Source organism: Strix uralensis, chromosome 24 (assembly GCF_047716275.1).
Source record: "Strix uralensis isolate ZFMK-TIS-50842 chromosome 24, bStrUra1, whole genome shotgun sequence".
NCBI lineage: Eukaryota > Metazoa > Chordata > Aves > Strigiformes > Strigidae > Strix > Strix uralensis.
The window spans coordinates 3,571,240-3,591,686 of NC_133995.1; the positions used below are offsets into that span (position 1 = coordinate 3,571,240).

At 55.5% G+C, this 20,447-nt stretch overlaps 1 protein-coding gene across 9 annotated transcripts in view; it reads left to right on the forward strand.

Moving 5' to 3' along the window:
• Positions 1-20,447, forward strand: part of PPFIA4 (PTPRF interacting protein alpha 4) — a 58,924-nt gene that overhangs the window by 33,248 nt on the left and 5,229 nt on the right. For 5 of the 9 annotated variants that reach the window (XM_074893976.1, XM_074893975.1, XM_074893978.1 and 2 more), the window contains 22 exons: positions 2,431-2,532; positions 2,659-2,823; positions 3,416-3,490; positions 4,603-4,698; positions 5,141-5,362; positions 5,799-5,945; positions 6,071-6,209; positions 6,838-6,917; positions 7,828-7,959; positions 9,447-9,509; positions 10,846-10,937; positions 13,098-13,239; positions 13,488-13,693; positions 14,150-14,390; positions 14,626-14,661; positions 15,250-15,383; positions 15,551-15,714; positions 16,347-16,440; positions 16,672-16,753; positions 17,185-17,385; positions 18,327-18,389; positions 19,558-19,584. In XM_074893976.1, the coding sequence (XP_074750077.1) occupies positions 2,431-2,532; positions 2,659-2,823; positions 3,416-3,490; positions 4,603-4,698; positions 5,141-5,362; positions 5,799-5,945; positions 6,071-6,209; positions 6,838-6,917; positions 7,828-7,959; positions 9,447-9,509; positions 10,846-10,937; positions 13,098-13,239; positions 13,488-13,693; positions 14,150-14,390; positions 14,626-14,661; positions 15,250-15,383; positions 15,551-15,714; positions 16,347-16,440; positions 16,672-16,753; positions 17,185-17,385; positions 18,327-18,389; positions 19,558-19,584 (2,703 nt within the window). The remainder of the gene's footprint in view (positions 1-2,430; positions 2,533-2,658; positions 2,824-3,415; positions 3,491-4,602; positions 4,699-5,140; positions 5,363-5,798; positions 5,946-6,070; positions 6,210-6,837; positions 6,918-7,827; positions 7,960-9,446; positions 9,510-10,845; positions 10,938-13,097; positions 13,240-13,487; positions 13,694-14,149; positions 14,391-14,625; positions 14,662-15,249; positions 15,384-15,550; positions 15,715-16,346; positions 16,441-16,671; positions 16,754-17,184; positions 17,386-18,326; positions 18,390-19,557; positions 19,585-20,447) is intronic. The other 4 variants (XM_074893979.1, XM_074893980.1, XM_074893981.1 and 1 more) reach the window with 4 other exon arrangements.

Here is a 20,447-nt window from a genome sequence, read left to right on the forward strand (position 1 = left end):
ACTGGCAATCACTGTCCCCAGCGTGGCATTCCTCTTCCCTTGCTGCCTCCGATGCCTTATCCCATCCATCCCACGCTGCACGTAGTCCTGTTCACCCCAGTGGGGAGAGCATCCATCCATGTCCGCAGCCCTGGTTTCCCCTGCCAGCCATGGGGCAGAGCAAGAGGTTTCCACCCTTTGCAGATCTGGTGAGCTTTGGATTCACAGTGTCCCTGCCCTGGTGCTGGGAGAGAGTCCACTGCCAATGTGTCACCTGCCACTATATCTTGGGCTGCTGAAAGACGTTCCTGGGGCCATCACGGCTGCAAGGATGCTTTTGCTGAGCTCCTTAAGCCTTTCTGCCTGTCTCTTGGTGTATTGAGGGACTGGGGGAGTGACATATCTCTAAATCTGAAGCATCCAGTGGTGCACAGGCACCAAATCTGGCGCCTCTCGCTGCCACTCTCACACCCTTTCTGCTCACTGGCGTTCCCAGCCCTGATATAATCCGCAGGGATGCTCACGAGCTGCTCACTCTTGCGCGCAGCGCTTGCATAACCCAGCGGTGCGCACGCACATGTGTGTGCCACTGGGCTGTGCCGAGCCATAATCCCCACTGGCTGGGAGAGCACGGCTCCGGCAAAGGCTTGGCTGGCACAGCGGTCTCCTGGGGGGACTGGCTCAGCAGTGGGGTTCACCGTGCTTTGGGGGTCTGTGAGATGGTCTGAGAGCAAACATGGGATGGTGCCTGGGCATGGCAGAGGGTGGTGATGGAGGTTTGGGGTGCTGTGACTGATTGGGGAGAAAACTGTTGGGGACAGGGATGACCCCAAGCCTGAAGTGGTCCCTGGGCAAGCGATGGGACAGGAGTGGGTCTGGAAAGGAGCCGAAGGACTCAGGCCCTGGGGTGATGCTGGAGTAAGGATGTCTGATGGCAGCAGCCCTGAGGCGTGGTGATGGGCAGAAAAGCAGCTATTTATAGGGACAATGACTGACTTCGGCCGCTGTGGTTGCTCTTTCCCTTCCTCCACATTGTGGCATGTTTGGGTCCTGTCCCACTGTGGGGTCTCAGCATCACCAGTGACACCACCATCCCCACCAACCCCAGGCTGAAAGCCACACCAGTGCGAGCAGTTTGGGGAGGAAAGGGAGAGGGAAAATCTAGCTGGGACAGAGATTAAAAAGCTCTTGATTTCTTGGAGGGATGTGAGCTGTTGCAAAAGGTTTCACTTTGAGCTGAGCAGAGCATTTGATTCAACCTAAGCCTCAATGTTTTGCTTCAGTTTGAAGGGGTTTTATTTGTTTAACTTGAAAATTAAAGTGAAAGAGAATTTCATGCTGTAAAACGGCTCTCAGCCCCCAGTCGAAATTTGGTTTGTTAATGCTCAATCAAATCCTTCTCAGCTTCTTCTAAAACCCTTTTCCTTTTTAAGTTCTTCTCAACAACACTGTGAAACTGGTGTAAATTCATGAAGCATTTCAGCATTTGCATTTTTCACCCAAAAAAATCCCAGCTGCAAAATGTCGCTTAGTCCTGGCACTGCTTGGAGACTGAAAGAGCAACTGGGAGCAATGGAAGAGTGTGCCTGGGCTAACCCAGGTGCTTGGTTTTCATTTTTTAAGGGAAAATGAACTCTCCTGCATCCTAGGAACTTCAGAGCGAGTTTCCTTTCCCCTCGGACACAGTCACAAGTGCGATTGTTCTGTTTCCAAAGGATGTGCTGACTTTGCAGCTCTACTTTGGCATCGCTCTGTGCACGGCTCTTCTTCTCTGCTGGCTGTCACCTCCCTGGAGGGAGCGGTGGCTGGAGCGAGAACTGGTGGCATCTGCCACATCTCCTGCTGTGCCCCATCTCTCTCAGCTGGGATTCGGGGCTTGGGGGTGTGCCGTAAGAAGCCCGATGGGGCCCCACTGGACTGGGGCAGATCTTGCTCTTTTCTTTGGAAGGAGATTTTGGGTGATGCCAGGTCCTGAGGCCGTGGTGGAGACTGGCTTGGGGCCAGGGGACCCATCCTGGCCGGCTGCAGCTTTGTGGTGAGTTTTAGCCTGATGGGGTGCTCCAGGGTGGGTGCTCTGCTGGGTGGCATCAAGGGCACAGTGGGGATGAGAACATATTAGTGGCCTTGACTGGGTTGCTTTAAATGCCATCGAGTGCCTCTGGAGCTGTAGAGCAGTTTCTTGTGTCTCTGGACAGCAAACCAGTTGGATAAATTTTGGCATGCTGTGTTCTCCCTTGTCCAAAGCACTTAGGGAAGCCAGGAACGGATCACCTCCCAGCCTGGCTGTGGTTCTCCACTGATTTCTCAGTGTTCTCCTTGGTGTCACCGTCTCTCACTGGTTGGGTTCGAATGGGAAGTGCTCTGCACTGGAGGTCCCAGGAGTGGGGCCGTGATGCTGGGTCCATCTCCATCCTGCTCTCCCTGCTCATGGCCGTGCCCTGATTTCTACAGGAGTTTGCAACGCTGACACGGGAGCTCAGTGCGTGCCGGGAGCAGCTCCTGGAGAGAGAAGAGGAGATCTCAGAGCTGAAAGCCGAGCGCAATAACACCCGGGTAAGCATATAAAACCTGCTGTCTGGCTTTCAGTCCTCAGAAATGTGGGACACCGCAGGCTGCTGGGCCGATATTGGCATTGACAGCCCCCGGGGTGGTGAGAGCCTCACGCTTGCCCTCTTGCAGCTCTTGCTGGAGCACCTGGAGTGCCTGGTGTCAAGGCATGAGCGGTCCCTGAGGATGACCGTGGTCAAGCGTCAGGCCCAGTCGCCGTCCGGGGTTTCCAGTGAGGTCGAGGTGCTCAAGGCGCTCAAGTCACTCTTTGAGCATCACAAGGCGCTAGATGAAAAGGTGAGACAGGCTGCTGGGACCTCTCCCGGCTCGCTCCGTGAACATCCCCTGCTCAGAGCTAACCTCCCAACCCTCTCCCTCCCTTGTTGTTAAGCTGGGTGGTGACATGAGGTCCCTCAGGAGGAAGGTCTTGGATATCCAAAAGCTACAGCACCCTCATTTTAGGAGGTGGTGGGGCTGCTGCATGAATGCTTTGGGTTTGAGGCTGTCTAGGATGGGGAACTTGCTTCCCCAGGTCACTCACGTGGTGGTGGTGAGTGCTGGCATTTAGCACCCTGGTTCAGTCTTTGCATTACAACTCTTGTTCCTCCTGATTCATTTGCCTCAAGCATCTCCTTCCTCTGCTAAAAGATGTCTTCAAGCTGTCCTGGCCATAGGTCTCCAAGAGTGAGCTTGGCCCAGGCTGTTCCTCTCCAACATGCTTTCGCTCTCCCAGGCAATGGGCTGGAGCATCCCTGAGGCTGTGCCCTGGATATGAATCCACCAGAGCCTGGCTGTCAGCCTGAAAGAAAGGGGCGGGAGGTTGCCTAGATCCTGGGCACCACCATCACGGATGAATAATGGTCTTTCCTGTTGTCTTACATGACTGCAGGTCAGGGAACGCTTGCGAGCAGCCTTAGAGCGAGTGGCAACCTTGGAGGAGCAGCTTGTGGATGCCCATCGGCAGGTAAGAGGTATTTGGGCAGCCTCCCCTGGGCTCTTGCTGGGGTGCCTGCTGGGCTGGGACTGCTCTGTGTTACATTTGTGAATTCGTGTTGAATTTGCTGAAATACCACCCTCAAATGGTCATGCAGATCAGAGAAATGGTGTTTTGGTATTTTTAATGTAAGGCTTTTATTCTAAAATTGCTGTTTACATGAAGAATTGTCTGTAATTAAGGAAATCTTGTAAATATTCTGAAAACTTTTGTCTCTCAGGCAAGGTTATGTCTTTTTGCTGTTTGGTGTTTATTTCACTGACAAAAGCAACCTGGACTTGAATCATTTCAGGGGGCTGAGAGTGACTTGCGATTTTCCCTGCCTCAGCAAAGACCTAAACCTCACTGGTCCAAGCACCTCATCTTGCATCCCCCATCTCCTTCCTTGCTGGGGCCCTGGCATGGGAACTTCACTGTCCCCAATATCTAGCCCTTTTCATCTCGGAGAGATATTAACCCTGTTTTCCTTCCTGAAGTTTGTGCCTAGCCGCTACTGCCAAAGGAAAGAGCCATCCGTATAGCCTCTGCCTGGCCAAATTTTGCTCCTTTTCCAGTTCCCAGGATGTCTCTCATAGTACTTCCCCAGACTCAGCAGGGAGGAATTGCCTGGCCTTTGCTCACCTTGCAGGGACCTTTCCCCATCCTCCCCCAGCAGAGCAGGGTGAGATATGTCAGTGTTTATCCCCTGCTCCTACTGGCTACATCTGCACTGACTTTGGAGTCTGTCTGGCTGTAAACTAGTGAAATGAGTTGGGAGTGAGTCCTGGGATGCAGGGCTCAGGTCCTGAGGGCTCACCAGGACAACCTTACTGCTGGGGTCAGGTTCCTTGCAGGCCTGTAGCAAACACCATTTTGTCCATGCAAGATGGACAGGCTTCATCCTTCATCAGTGCTGAGCCTTCACAGCACCTCTGCCTTCCCTCTTTTCTTCACCCTACCCCTCCAGTTCCTCCCCAGCCATAGGCAATAGCTGAATATGACGGTGGTTGCAGACCTGTGTGCACCACGGCTGGCCTCACCCGTGGCCAGACCAACTGGTTTCATCTGCTTCTTCTCATTAATTAAGCCCTGTTGTCATGCAGGTGGCGGCTCTGCAGCAAGGCACCACGCGGGAGGCCCCGGCGGGTGAGCGGGATGAGAGGGAGCCCAAGGAGCCAGCACAGAAGCTTCCCTGGAAGGTGAGAGCCCCAGAAACCCCTGCTCTGAACATGCTCACTGAGGCTATCGTTTCTCCAACCCCCTTGTTGCTGGCTTCAGGGTGGTGAAAACTTTTTTCCCTCTCCCCTGGGTCCAGCCCGCTGGGAGATGCCCTTCCTCGTGGATACAGGCCATTTCTGAGAGGAGGGGAATTTGTGCTCACGCTCAGATGCTCCTAGGGGCTCTGATTTCCAGAGATGCTCTGGGAAGCCCTCAGCCATCCATATTCCATCATGCCTGTGAGAAGCCACATCCCTGGCTAGCGGAGACTGTTGACAGAGGGTCCCAGAGCCCCACGTCCCCACTCCCCACCACCTCACTGGGTCCCTGCAGGGCCATGTTCCCCAATTGCGTAGCTGCAGGCAATGCCAGCCCATGCTTTGGGGCAGCCCAGCATCTGCTTCCCTCTCTGCTGCCTTGCAGCGGCTCTCCAATGGCTCCGTCCACCCGGACGATGAGGCAGGGCGGGTGGTGGAGCTGCAGGAGCTCCTGGAGAAGCAGAATTTCGAAGTGGTCCAGGCCAAGGAGCGCATCTCTGCGTTGGCTGCCAGCGTCACCGAGCTGGAGGAGGATCTGGGCACCGCCAGAAAGGATCTGATCAAATCGGAGGAGATGAGCAGCAAGTACCAGAGGGACCTCCGAGAGGTTAGATGCTGCCCTCCTGCACTGCCAAGCCTGTTGCAGTTGCAGAGACATTCACAGCAGCTTCTGTTCTGGGTTGGGAAGGGATTGTAGCTCCTGTTGTATGCAGGGTAAAGACCTGTGTTCCCCAAAAGAGGCCACTGCCTTTGGGAGATTGTTCCCCCAGCAGGACTTCCCTGAGGTTATAAGCAGACACTGAGATATCCAGGTGTGCTGCAGACCTGGGGCAATGAGCTGTGTCCATGCTAGAAGGTTCTTCTGTGATTGCTTGACTCTCTATATCACTCTCCCACTCTGCTGTCCCTCATCCCCATGTGAAGCAGGGTTCTCATTGCATGCTTGGACTTGGGGTGTCCCAGGCTCACAGGAGCTGGGTGGCCCAGTTATTCCCAAATTGGTGGTCACAGATCAAGATGTGATAGCCCCATCACTTCCCCAGGCCCTGGCTCAGAAAGAGGACATGGAGGAGAGGATCACCACACTGGAGAAACGCTACCTGGCAGCCCAGCGAGAAGCCACCTCCATCCATGACCTCAATGACAAGTTGGAAAGCGAGTTGGCCAACAAGGAGTCCCTGCACCGCCAGGTACCAAAACTGGACCCAAAGACTCCCACCACCACCCCAGGGACTTGGGAGGGAGAAGTGGGTACTGGGGATGGGACAAGCGGGCAAGCCTTGGTGCTGGGCACCCATCCTGCCCTGTCCCGCAGTGCGAGGAGAAAGCCCGGCACCTGCAGGAGCTGCTGGAGCTGGCGGAGCAGAAGCTGCAGCAGACGATGCGGAAGGCGGAGACGCTGCCTGAGGTGGAAGCGGAGCTGGCCCAGCGCATTGCTGCACTCACCAAGGCAAGTGTGATGGGTGATCAGGGACCAGAGCCAGAAGGGACTGCAAGAACCAGAGGAAGAGGCAGGTCTGACCACCCCCTGCAGCGATGGAACCCCTGGCAGGCCCAAGGCACCTGCTCTCATTCCCAGCCTCTGAGTTTTGCTATTCTCTGCCTCCCCCATGGCTGCAGGGACAATGCACTGTTTTTAAAGCTCTCGACAAGTCTTGAATGCGTGGGGTTTGCTCCCTTCCCTCAGCTCCTTTCTGCAAGGCAGAGATGGTCCTGTCGGTGTGGATGGCCTTTGGCTTGTGCTGGGACCACTCTGGGATGAGGAGGAAGAGGAAGGACCCAGGCTGGATCTGGGAGAGTGCAGGCCTGGAGGGAAGTGTGGATATGGCCAGTCCTGCCCTTCCCAGGTGCTGGAACGGGTGCCTAGTTGCTCACAGAGCACTTCCATCTCCCATCACGTTGCTAGCAGGGCTGTCCTGGGCTCACAGCACACCGTGAACCGTGGCAGGGGTGCAGGCAGTGGGAGAGAGCATCACATCCCAGGGAAGGATGTGGGTGCAGGGATGGAGGGAGGGATGCAAGAGGGCCCACGTGGTTTTGGGGAGCGTCATCCGAGAGGGCTGCTCTGCTTTTCCCAGGCAGAAGAGAGGCACGGGAGCATCGAGGAGCACCTCCGGCAGCTAGAGAGTCAGCTAGAGGAGAAGAACCAGGAGCTGGCCAGGGTAAGTGCTACTCAGCCTGGACCGGAGAGTCCTTGTGGGTCCTTGCCTCCAGGTTGCCTTGGTGGCTGGGTACCCGGGCACGCCACAAAGGTCTGTCTTGCTGGTGTCTCTGAAGCAGAATGGGGAGAGGAGCCTCATCCCCATCCAGGATCTCTTAAACTAGAGCCACACAGGAGCTATGACACTCTCTGCTGTGGTTTCCCCCTCTCCCAGGCATCCAACTCTTGCTGTTAGCTGGCCACATCCACTGCTCTCCCAGCATCACCTCCTGGAGCAGCGGGGATCCCAAATGCAGGAGCAGCTCTTCCCCCAAGCCTGGATCAGCAGCAGGGCAAGATGGATGGGCACTGGGAGCAAAGGGTGCTGCCCCTCAGAAAGCCAGAGAGGCCGAGCTGATGTGTCATGGGCTGCACAATCCCTGCCGTGCTCCTTAGCCCGTGGCTGGGCTGTCCACACAGGAGGCTGTGATGCCCCTTTCCTGGGTTGCCCAGGTGGAGTGTGTGCCCCTGGAGAAACCCAGGGTTGTTTTGGGCTAGGGCAGAGACTTGGAGAGACCTTTGCAAATCCAGAGGATCAGCACACATTGGGGTCTGGGCTGTGCCCCCATTGTGGCTGTACCTGGCAGGTGCACAGGTCAAACTTTTTCTTGAGGGTCAGGCTGGCAGGATCTCTTGGGATCCTGTCCTCTCTCCTGTTCATCCTTGGCTGGGAAATGGCAGAGACCAGCAGAGCCCCAGTGGAGGATCCAATCTGTGCTGGAAGGGCTGCATTTGTCCACAAAAGCTGGGCCTGGTAGATCAGCTCTGACATCACCAGGAAGCATGGGATGGCAGGAGGGCACTGAGCCCCTCGTGGCAGGAGGAGCAGATCTGCTGGGTCTGATGTGGCTGGTCACTCTTTGCCATTGCAGGCCCGCCAGCGGGAGAAGATGAACGAGGAGCACAACAAGCGTCTCTCGGACACTGTGGACCGTCTGCTGAGCGAGTCCAATGAGCGACTGCAGCTGCACCTCAAGGAGAGGATGGCGGCCTTGGAGGAGAAGGTAGTGGCTGGGGGGCAGGGGGTCTTCTGGGGGGCTGGTTGGGGGGTGGAGGGGTCCGCAGCCCCTCCAGCGCAGAGCCCTGGCCAGCCACAGCACAGCGGGTTGGAAATACCTGTGCAGGGATGGAGAAATGATCACATGCAGGACGCCAGCCAGGCACCGGGGTTGGTGGGAGCACAGGGAAGCGTGCTCTGCATCACACCCTCGCCTCTGGCTGGCCCTTGCTCAGCAAGACCCACTCCCCACTGCCTTTCACCTCCAACAGCAGTAGGATTTGTCCTGCTCTGTTCCCTCACTTTCCTGTGTCTCCTCCGGCACAGCCTCAACTGCAGCCTGCGCCTGGCTGTCGGAGCAAAACCCTAGTGCATTTTGCAGGAGAAAATTCAGCGTTCATCCTCTTCCACCTCCCCATCCCCTCCACATGCTGCCTTGAAACCCTCCTGTCTCCCAAGCCCGGACTGATCTGCCTTCTCCAAGCCAGGGCAGAGTCTGTGAGCAGCCTCCCAGATCCCACCACACTCCCCCTGGGGAACTGGGCTTTCCTTTGAGGAGCCAGCTGGAGTTGCTGCTGCCCCAGCGTGAATGCAATTAGTTGGGAAAGCAGGTGTCTCAGAGTGAGGATTAACCTCACAACGCCAATAGGAGGTCAGCCCTTGATAATTCACCTCTATTTGGGTTCCTGCAGGGACCAGCCTCCCCTTGGCAAGTCAGAGCACAGAGGGATTGCATCCCTCAGCTGATCCCTCCAGATCCAGGTCTGTCTCCCTGTTGCTCTGCACCTCCCGTCCCCGACCAGACCCAACTGTGTCAGCGTGTTCAGTCGTTCAGCAGCTCAGTGGCTCTGGATAAAAAGCAGGACCCAACACATAGGGCTGAGTCCAAATTCCCACCCCAGGAAGGAACAGGGGTCAGAGCAGTGGTGCCTTGAGAAGGGGCATAGTCTGCTCCACAGCCTGCTGCTGGCACTGGCTCACCCAAGAGAGTTCCTCCAGGTCTTCTGTGGGCAAAAATGATGCTGTTTGGCTGCCAGCACATCCCAAAAAAGACCAGTAGGTCAGGCAGCTGCAAACATGTTCTTTTCCCCCTGCTTACTCCCTACCTTAGATGTAGGGAATTTTTGCCCTTTATCCAGGTGCTTGAGGAGTTGATCTCTCAGACATATTTCCTAATCTTCAAGCCCTGCCCATCAAATCTCTAATTGCTGTTTGCTCTCCATGACCATGCCCTGGCCCCGGTGTGGGGCAGGAGTTGGGCTGTGGCAGCCCTGCTTGAGGAGTGGGAGGTTTGCAGAGGAGACTAGTTCATGGGCAGCTAGGTGAGGGACAGATCAGGGAGCCATTGCAGTCCCTCCTGCCAGGCATCCGTCACACCATCCACGCATCGATTCCACACTGGCCATCCCCGGGAGGCCACACGGCCGTTTTCTAAACGGTCTCTCTTTTTCTTTCCTGTTTTTGTTCCCCTTTCTTTTGTTTCGTTTTTCAAAGAACACATTGTTACAAGAGCTGGAAAATACCCAAAAGCAGATAGAGGAACACCAGCACGACAAGGTAAATGCCGCTGCAGGGAGCCTGCTCTAGTGACTGCGCTTCCTCGCTCCTAATCCCCGGCTAGTGGCAGTGGCGCCTCCTAAAATACCCTAGTTTCGGAGGAGCTGGGATCCCAAAGCGCCCAGCAGCAGGAGGCCACAAACTAACCCACGCAGTGGCTGGATGGAAGCTGCCACCCACCTCCCCGGAGACCCCCGGTTCGGTTCCCTAACAGGCACGTTCTGTCCCGTCTCCATATTTCTATCATGCTCATCCATCCCTGACCCCCTGCCGAGGACAGCAGCGAGGCCGGGGTGGCTTCGCCCACGTGTCTAGAGGAGGGTTTACCCCAGTGCTCTTTGGTGCAGCCTGGCTGTGAGGGACAGTGCTGCTCAGACAGCCATGTCTCCTTCGCCCCCAAGGCTTTCTCAACCCTCTCAGTCAAATTGGTGGGAAGATCTGCTCCATGCCCAGCTTGCAGAAGGCCCCGTAGGTCTTCGTGCCTCCCCTGCTCTCAGATAAAGCATCTAAGTAGGGTCTGCAACATGAGTCCACATTGGCCTGTGCTGGAAAGCTTGAGGGTTGCAGCTTTTTGAAGCAAAGGGAGCTTTTGGGATGTGCCCCATGTCTCATGCATGGTTGGGAGGATCAGGGGGTTGCTTTCCCCCTTGCCCAGGGCCTTTCTCTCCCAGATACTCCCTGCCCACAGTGAGGATGTGTGGGCACTGCTCGTGCTCCCCGGCCATGGCTGCTCAGCTCGGAGCAGAGCTCAAAGTCTTGCATGATGCTGCCTGCATGTTACCCACCCTGGTTCAGCCTGTTTGCCCGTGGGACTGGATCCTGCTGTGCCTGAAGGATCCCATCTCCCCTCCCTCCCTGCCTGCCCGCAGCCTCCCACCTCACATCTCCCGCAGGACAGCACTTAGTGCAGGTGCAGGTTCCTGATGAGGACGGGGCTGGCAGCGGGAGGGATGGGGCCAGCATCAAATTTGGCTAGTGGGTCGCTCGCTGCCAGCCCTTTGCCAAGGCAAATGTGTCTGTGTGGTCTGGAGCAAAACCAGAGCACCCTAGTGGGACCGATTTTCCTTTGTCTCTCAAACCAGCATCGCTTCAAGCACACGTGTGTCTGTCTGTCTGGCCTGTGATCACTCCCCTTGCAGCATCGCCCCAGCATCGTCATTCACTGTTGCCTGCATGAGCTGTTTCTTTACCAATGTGTCAAAAGTGCTTTGAACCTTGGACAGGGATTTTTAAAGGGAATATAAACCTGGAAATAGCTAAGGATGTGGATTGCCCCAAACCTGGCTGTTTTTCAGAGTAAAACCAACCTCTGCCTGTCTTTTGTCTCCTCGAACAGCGACGGTTGTCTGACGAGATCGACAAACTGAGGCTGGAGGTCGATCAGCTCAAGACCAGAAGTGGGACGTTCGTGGAGAGCGTGCACACAAGGTAAGGGCTGCCTGCCAAAACCCTGCCAGCCTGTGCGTGCCCCACTTCCATCCCACACCCACGGCTTTGGGGGTCTTTTGCTTTTAGGGCCCCAAGTGCTGTTGGCTTCAGGTATTTCTGGTTTCACGAAGCTGAAGCCAGCAGCGTTGGCTCCAGATGTGCCGTCCCCGATGCAGATCTGTCCTGGGATGAGACACAGACCATTGAGAATAGCCCAGCCCAACTGAATGGCCAAAAATTTGGTCTTCTAAGGGTGAAAAACTGCTGGGCATCATTTCTTTTTCAACATAAAGGGCTTAGGATTTAATTTTCTATGAAAGCTGGATGTTCACCGAATGCCTTTCCCCGCTGTGGTATTCTGGGGGTGGGCCAGTGAAGAAAGAGGAACCTCTTTTGAGGTGCTGCAGGCAAAGGAGAGTGACCACCCCATTTTTTTCCCTTCCTCTCTGTAATGGTCCTCTCACACCCTTTCATTTAAAGTCAGCTGGGAGATAGGAAGGTCCCAGCCCAGAGCACCAGGAGGAGAGGTCTCACCCTCCAGCACTGACCGGGGTACCCAGCACTGCTGCAAGAAACCAGGGGGGTAGAAAAGGAGGGTGCCAGCATGACACGCACCCCACTGCATTGGTGTGGCCACCTGGGAGACCACATCCTCTCCTGAGCACTTTTGATGTGGGTTTGAGTCAGCGAGAGAACAATGAGAGCGACCACCAGTGGGAAAATTCACCTCTCAGGAAGGCTGGAAAAGATGGAAAGGAGCTGGTGTAACCAGCTTCAAATCTGTCAGCAGCTGTGGCTGAGAGAAGGCCTGGAGGCCCTGTATCTGTCATGGAGAGAAGAAATGGGGAGAATGGGGAAGAGCTTGTGAGGGTGAACGATAGCTGAGAGCCAGAGGAGTGTCTGGAGCATGTGTGGGACCTCTTTGAATAAGAACAAGATGGGTGATTTATTCTTTTTTTAATTTCTTGGGGGAAAAATCATCAGAAAGAGTTACAGAGGCTAGAATAATCCCTCAGCTGAAATGTCAGCTTTTGTCTAAGGCGCCTTTATCTGTTTTTAGCTCTGGAGCGGCTTGTCAGCGGCTCCACAGCTTAAATTCCCTAGAAACTTGGTCTGCGCCTTCGTCTGCAAACACCAAGCTGACGCCAAGCCAAGCTGCTCGTGTTAGCGGTTTCGTCTGGGTTTGGTAGAATGCTGGGTTGGGGAGCCCAGATCTGCATCTGTACTGCAACCCAGACCCACCATGGTGGAAAAAACACTGATCTGCCTTAGACAACTGCTTTTGTCATCTCAAATTAAAAAAACCCTCATGCTTCCTCTGGAAATGCATATAGGGAGTAATGACCCCATGCTCCGGGAAGGCGCTTTGCTCAGCTGTGTGGCTGGGTCTTCAGGGTGAGGAGGAGCAACCAGGCAATGTGGAGATATTCAGTGAGTACCACAAGTGGCAAAAAGTGGCCTCATGTCCAACAGCAGCCATTGCTCCACCTGGCATGGGGACCTACTCCCAAGCACTAACCTGAGTATGGAGGAGGAGGATGAAGAAGTCCCAGCTGGTTTCTGCTGGGACATCTCAGACAATGCTCACGTCCCTGCATCTGGAAGATCTGTTTCAAATGGGATTTTATTCAACAGGGTTTTTTTTTCATAAAAACGTTGAAGAAAACATAAAAAGAAAGGAGAAAATCTCCCTGGCTGGCCCTTGTTCTGTACCATGGGAATGGGGAAGACAGGCACAAGACGTGCTGTACAAGTTGGGAGGTGAAAGCTGTTCTCAAGAGAGGAGGACAGGAGGGGACTGTTCAGCCCACGGCTTTGCGGCAGACCCACTGCACAGCGTGGTTTTGGCCAGAACTGGGTGGATGTCCCAGTGGGTACTGCAGCGAAGGAGGAGGTGGCAGGAGGGTAGGCCCAAGGCTGAGCTTCCTACGGTCTGTGAGCACATCTCCAGGGCCAGTGGGGGCAGATGGGGCACCTTTTTCCAGAATCTGGTTCTGCATCGTTTCATGCAGAGCAGGCAAGCATCACTGGGGTGGGCATCCCAGAGTGTCCTCATCCTCTTCCTCTGTCCTGAGCAAGCCTGGACTGCAAGGGGAGCAGTCTGGGGATGAGGGCATCCTTGCATGGAGCAATGTCTGCAACAGGGCTCTTTCTCCCCAGGTCCCATATGGGCAGCGCCACGGACCTGCGCTTCCCACTTAGCGCTGTGGTCCATGCCCCTGCTGAGCCCTTTGGGACAGCCCCGGGACTGCCTCGGGCACAGAAAGGCCGATTTGCCGCCCGGCGAGAGGAGCCAGCCAAGGTAATTCATCTTCATGCCAGCATGGGGGCAGAGTTGGGGTTGGGGACTCCTCCTGCCTTGCATGCTGGTCTCATATGATCTGGGGACATGGGGCAATTTCCTTTACCTGGTACATGGATGGGGTTAACACAGTAGGAAGTGTTTCCCTTTGGAGTTGTGCTGAGGTGTGACTGTTGCATGGAAGTCTCCAGTTTGGCTTTTGGAAACATGGGGGTGCCGTGTAGGACCAGTGGACCTTGTTCCCCCAGGACTGGGAGCAGGCCCAGGCAGGCAGTGTTCTGGCCACGGGGCCTCATGCCTTCGACAGCGACCCCGAGATCTCGGATGTGGATGAGGATGACCGTGAGACACTCTTCAGCTCCATGGACGTGCTCTCCCCTGGTGGGCACTCGGATGCCCAGACGTTGGCCATGATGCTCCAGGAGCAGCTGGATGCCATTAACGAGGAGATCAGGTAGTGACCATGGCCAAAACCCACCACTGCCTTGCTCTGAAATAGCTCGGGGGGGGGCAACAAACTGCCAGGCAGTGGAAGGAGGCTCTGATGCCCTAAAACTGAGGTCTTGGTCCTGTTTCAGCCAGGGAAATGGCTCCAGGACATCCAGCCACAGGGCTTGGTCCTTCCTGCACATGTCTCCCTGTCCCTCCGCTGCATCAGTGCTGTCTCACAGAAAGGATCATTATTTTTAAAAAAAGTTCCCCATGAATATTAAAAGAAATCATGGTGTGTCTCAGCTCTGGTTTATCTGGATCCTGAGGGATCTTGCTGCCATTCCTGGAGATCGGGGGCTTGAGTCACAACACCCAAGGTGCATTTCCCCAGGGTAGGGAGATCCTATGGCAGGGAGGTGTGAGTCAACTTCCCAAAAAGGTGGGGAGCCAGGAGCCCTGAGCCCCGCTGCTCCCCCAGGATGATCCAAGAGGAGAAGGAGTCCACGGAGCTCCGTGCAGAGGAGCTGGAGACCCGTGTCACGAGTGGCAGCATGGAGGGCCTCAACCTCACCCAGCTCTGCAAAAGGGCTTCCATCCCCACCTCGCTGACGGCCTTGTCCCTGGCCAGCTCATCCCCACCGCTCAGTGGCCGCTCCACCCCTAAGCTCTCCTCCCGCAGCGCCGCTCAGGACCTCGACCGTATGGGGATCATGACGTTGGTGAGGAGGCACGCAGGGCGGACGGGGGGGCTGGACAGGGTGTGCGTGTGGCTGCCTAGGGTGGGAGCGGTGCCCCAGCGTCCGCACGGGTGTGCGGGAGGGTGATGTGGAACAGGGGTGCCCACGTTTGCTGTCTCCCAGCCTGGCACGCCTGGCCCCGGGACTGCTCTGCGGGGGGGTTCTCCATTAACTGCCCCCCTTTCTGTGTCTCTCTCGCTTTCCCCCTTGCAATCAGCCCAGCGACTTGAGGAAGCACCGGAGGAAACTGCTAGTGAGTGGCTCCCATCCCGTTGGTTTTTGTCCAAGCCCATTTTCCAGCCTGCTCCTGGCTTTGTCCACACCAGGTCAGGGTGCAGCAGGCGCGGGATGGAGCTGGGGACCCCAGGGATTCAGCAGGAGGATCATGGGGATCCCGTAAGGTGCTTGGAGATGTGCTGGCTGGCAGCCTGGGGGGTCTGGCAGGACATGGGGAAGTTCAGAAAGCCTCTGGGTCCTCAAACGTTGTGTGTCCCCTCTGGCGACAGGGTGTCTTTGGGACATTCCCATCAGTGCTCCTCAGAGCCCTCTGCTGAGGGCCAGCAGCTTCTGTCCCCACACCCTGACATGGACCATGGGGCTGCATCCTCCCTCCTCCCTAGTCCCAGGATCTTGGCCATACGGCCACATCCTCCCCATCTGCTTGGGCATCTCGAGCCATTGCCAGAGCTCTAGTTCAGGTCAGTCCTGGAGCGTGGCAAAGCCTCAGGGCCCTGGTGGCTCTTTTGGCCATGCCTCCATGGAGCAAGAGAGAGGCAGGCAGCAGGGCAACAATGGAGCTGGGCTTTGGCCACCCAGCCTCATGGCTTCTCTGCTTGTTCAGTCACCTGCAGCTCGGGATGAAAGCCGAGAGGATAAAACCACCATCAAATGCGAAACATCCCCCCCATCCTCACCCAGGACATTGCGGCTGGAGAAGCTGGGCCACCCCGCACTAAGTCAGGAGGATGGGAAGAGGTATGTGGAGCACCCTTTGGATCTCACACCAGTGCCTGCTCTGTTGGTTTGAGGATTTACATGGGGCAAGCGTGGGATTGTGGGATGGTCTGGGGTTTGCCATGGCTTGTGCGCTGCTCGGGAATAACCTGAAGGCTTTGCTGTTCCTCTCCCTCCTCCATCCCCAGCTCGCTGGAGGAGCAGGCCAGCAACCCCAGCAGCAACAGCAGCCAGGACTCCCTGCACAAGGGCTCCAAGAGGAAGGGGATCAAATCCTCCATCGGGCGCTTGTTCGGGAAAAAAGAGAAGGGTCGCTTGATTCAGCTGAGCAGAGAAGGGGCCACGGGGCAGGGTCCGTGAGCAGCCCTATTCCTGTGCGTGCCGGGCGGGCGTCCTCAGGCCAGGCTCTCTGCACGCCTCCTGGCACTGTCTGGCTTTGGGGTGCTGTTGGGGTGACAGGGGGAGGAGCAGGGCCACCCCTGCTGGTTTGGGGGATGTTGGGGCCACTGGCTCTGGGTTCCCTGCAGCTTCAGGGCAGTTGGGTCCTGGTGCTTTCTGCCCCGTGGCCCTTTCTGGCCTGAGCATGGTATCACTCTTAATACTCTGCAAGAGCTGCAGTGAGGATAGTGACCTCCCATCAATGTATCTTTAGTATCCCCAAATCTGCTTCCCTCCCCATGGGACCCTGATTTTGCAGAGCTCTGTGGTAGGAGCTGCTTTTCCACTCCTAAATCCTTCACTACTTTGATGTTGAGCATCTTGAAATGGGAGGGATGGCAGGTGGGGATCCCCCTGGTCTTTCCAGGGATGCAGAGGGGTTGTGGGGGTGGGTTGGAAATGGAGACTCTCACCTCCTGTGCTGCGATTGTGCACCCCCAACTCCCTGGCATGGGGACTGTGACAGTGCCCACACTGGCCCTGGGGGATGTCATGCTGACCCTGGGGATGTCACGCTGACCTGAGGATGTCTTACTTGCCCAACAGTGCTGCTGACCGACATGGACGTGGGCATGCAGGACCCTCTGGGACTTGGCAAGCTGGGTGCTCAGGCCGAGAAGGATCGGCGCCTGCGGAAGAAGTGAGTGAACCTCCTTCCCTGCCCCAGTAAGAAAATGTCCTGCCTGATGGCTGAGAAGCCATGGCGTGGGACTGGGAATTTCTGGAAAGGCTTCTCATCTCCACCCTCTCCTGAGCCCTTTTAACTCCTTTATTGCTTTGCTGCCAGCTGGTTCTTACTGCCCATGGTCAAGAGCTGCTCCCTTCCCCACAAGCTCCCAATAAATCACTCTTCTGCTTCTGTCCCCTCCAGGCACGAACTCCTGGAAGAAGCTCGGAGGAAAGGATTGCCCTTTGCTCACTGGGATGGCCCCACTGTTGTCTCCTGGCTGGAGGTGAGGTAGAGTGTGCCCATGCATCAGCCCCATGCACCAACGGCTTTGCAGTCGCTGCCGGTCTGTAGTGTGCTCCCCCGGTAGCGGTACAGCCCTCCGCAGTTCCACCATGCTTGGTCCATGCACACGGTTGGTGGTTGCAAAACGTGGGGTAGCCCAGCAAATCCCCAGATCCCTCACATATTCTGTAGAGTTGTGGTTTGAGTAGAGCTTTTAGCTGAAAGGCTCAGTGAGTGCTCTTTCCCTGTGCTGTGTCCATCAGATAGAGGGATGCTGGGCTGCTTCAGGCCATCTGTGCAAGCTACAAAGAAATGGACCCCATGTGGGTATCCAGCTTTGATACTGAGCTTCAAACAGGACAGCCTTGATCCTGACAGAGGAAGTTAGGGTAGGTCAACCAGGCAGTCACTGGCTTTGCCCTGTTTTGGCAGCTCTGGGTGGGGATGCCCGCCTGGTACGTTGCTGCTTGCCGAGCCAACGTGAAGAGCGGAGCCATCATGTCAGCCCTGTCCGACACTGAGATCCAGAGGGAGATTGGCATCAGCAATGCGTTGCATCGCCTGAAGCTGCGTCTGGCCATCCAGGAGATGGTCTCACTCACAAGCCCCTCGGCACCACCCACCTCACGGACGGTAAGTGCTCCATGCTACAGACCTGCTCTTCCCCCAGACAGACCACAGACCATGGCGCAGGACAACACGCTTGTTTCCCTCCTTTCCCTGGCTCCTTGGGACCACAGTGGTCCACCGTCACCAGGGAGTCCCAGTGTTACAGGCAAGTGCAGCTGTGGAGGGTATGACGTTCCCTCATGGACCAGTCAAACCACCAGACACTTGTCCTCAGGCACAAAGATCACTTATGGCCATCAAGCGTGAAGCACTTTCCTTGCTTGAGGCACCAGCAAATTCTCTTGTCCTCACACTCAGAGGTTGTCAGCAAGAGGCTGACCCTGCTGAGCAGCCTGCAAAGAGCAAAGCTCAGGGACTGTGCCGTGGAGAGGATAAAATCCCATCCAAACAGCACATGTGTGATTTACAGGGCCAACTCGGTTATACACAGCCGTTTTCTCAATCATTTCAATACCTTGGGACCGTGTAAAATTCCTGGGGCAAGACAGAGCAACTGCAGATCCCGGCCTTGCCCTGGATAGGACATGGAGCAGATGGAGGGATCGTGTCTTGTGCTGGTCCCTGAACCCCTTGAGGGGTTAATGGTGCCCCGGTAATGCCAAGACACATCTGTAGAGATGCAGCCAGCAGAAGGGCCCCAAGCCTTGGATGGCCATGGCTGAGGTCACAGCTGTCAGAGAGAAGCCTGTAGGCTCCATGAGCATAACACCAAAAGGCAGCCAAAGGGCCAGTGGTCCTTGCTGTGCTCTCCGTGGCTGCACAGGCAGCCCAAGGGTCCCCATGTGCAGTGGGGTGCCACCAGCCTGAGCTGCAAGGACACTGCAGGGTCTCCCCGGTACAGCTCCAAGCGCGATGCTGGCCTGATTCTCCATCAGGCACGGCTGTGAACTGAGGCCATGGCTCCATGCTGGTTTGCCCTGACCACTCTGCGCTTTTCCCTGCAGTCCTCTGGAAACGTCTGGGTGACCCACGAGGAGATGGAGAACATGGCGACTTCCACCAAGACGGTGAGGCTGACCGGCCCCACTGCTGCTGCACAGCGTATCGGTTACCAAGCTGAGCTCAGGGCATGCATTAACGCGCTAAACCCCGGGAGGGAAGGGGATCTTTGCTGCGTCTCATGTGTCAGCTCTTGGCCAGCACCGTGCACCTGTTTAGAAACCATCTTTCAACCTTTAATATCCCAATAATTTCTAAAACTGGCTTAAAAACCATCAGATGCATTTTCCTTTGTCAAGCCCCTGTGGGTTTTGCTGGGTTTCTAGAGTAGCTTGTCAGTTGTGAGTTAGAGGAAAGAAATGAAAGACAAAACCAAGAGTGATCTCAAGATAGATGCATGAGATTGAGCCCCACACTGGTCATTCTGCACCCAGAGAAGTCACTGTCATCTCCCATTGACCTTAGCACACCCAAATATCGTCCCCAGTGTCTGTCCCTACCACTGGCTGATAGCATGGGGTCCCTCGCAGGGATGTGGCTGTGCTCCCAAGAGCTCTGGCTTCTTTGGAGAGATGTAGCCATTCTCCCCTCTCTGCAACTTACAACAACCCCATGTCCATGTCTCGGAGCAGGGGCATTTTGGATTTGTTGTGTGAATTAGATATTTTATTGATGCTTTTGTCTGCTGGTTGAGTACCACAGACCTGTAACTGGCAGGTGCCTTTTGAGGAAGGAGAGCTCACAGTTATGGCAGGACATGACCCTTTCCCTTGGCAGGTTTTGTGAGGCTGAGCAAAACCAGCACAGGTTGACAAGGGAGGAAATAGCTACAAAATCAGCAAGTTGGGTTGGGCAGCCCCTCTGGGGGTTGTGACCCATGAGCTGAGGCTTAGGTTTCTCTCTGCATCCATCTGTCTTTGAGGGACAAGAACTACCCATATTTCCCAAGAAAGATGTATGAGCCTCAGTGTCTCTGCCATCTCCAGCCCAAGGCCCATGTGAAAAGCCTCATCCTGTATCCTCCCTACTTGTCTGAGAGATGGGGTGAAACCTGGGCCCAGCAGGGTCAGGGAGTCCCCAGCACCCTGTTGACAAGGCCGAACTTCCCGAGCCCAATCCCCATCCCCTCTGGGTCATGCCATGCAGCGTGTGTGGCACATGCTTTCACTGTGCAGAGCCGCCGGGTACTGACTTTACCTGTCCTTTCTATTGACATGCTGCATGTGTCACGCTTAGGACACAGAGGAAGGCAGCTGGGCACAGGTGAGGTCCCCGTGTCACCCTTTTCCGTGGGCGGTACATGGGGTGGTTATGGGAGGGAGAGCTGGACATCACGGGCCACCCGGGACATGAGCTTGGGGCATCAGTATTCACCAAGTCCTTGTTGGAGTCTGAACCTGCACCCTGTGGTTGCTCCTCTGAGCCATCTTCCAAGTATGGGGTGGTCCTCCTGGGACCTTGCATCAAGCAGTGTCTTTCTGTGCTTCAGGCAGAGTGCTTTTTCTGGGACCTCCTCTGTAAGTTACAGATCCTGTGTTAAAAACCCCCACTTAAGAGTGACCAGCTGCCCTGCATGGGAGGCAGGTTTCTAGCTGCACAGATATTTAGTTTCCACTGTTTTTTTAGCCCTGAGATCGGGATATAGACCATTTTATGAATTGAAAAGGTGGGAGGAAAGAGTCCTGCTTGGATCCATCTCTTCTGGTTTTGTCACTCTCAAATGTTTTACTTCTCTTCTGGTGGATTTTATTTCATTTTTGGACCCAGAATCAGCTTGCAGTGAAAGTGAGTGGATGTTTTTCTGCCCAAAACTGACCTTTTTTTTCATTTTGAAGTCATAAATTAGATCTTTTGGTGATTTCTAAGCTTCTTAAAAATCAGTTGGGAATGCACTGAAACCTATTTTCAGTTGTTTCAACTTATATGAATGTGCTTTTTCCAGAAGAAGCTGGTCATAAAGTCCAACTGTCCCTTATGCTTGTCTTTTGGCTACTGCCTTGTCTCCTTGAGGGACATCAGTAGGACACAGACCATGGCCAACAGGACTGTTCCCTGCGGCTCCTTCAGTACAAACTACAATTAAACTCCTCTGACCTAGGTTTGGTCCTCAGGACAGTGACCCCCAG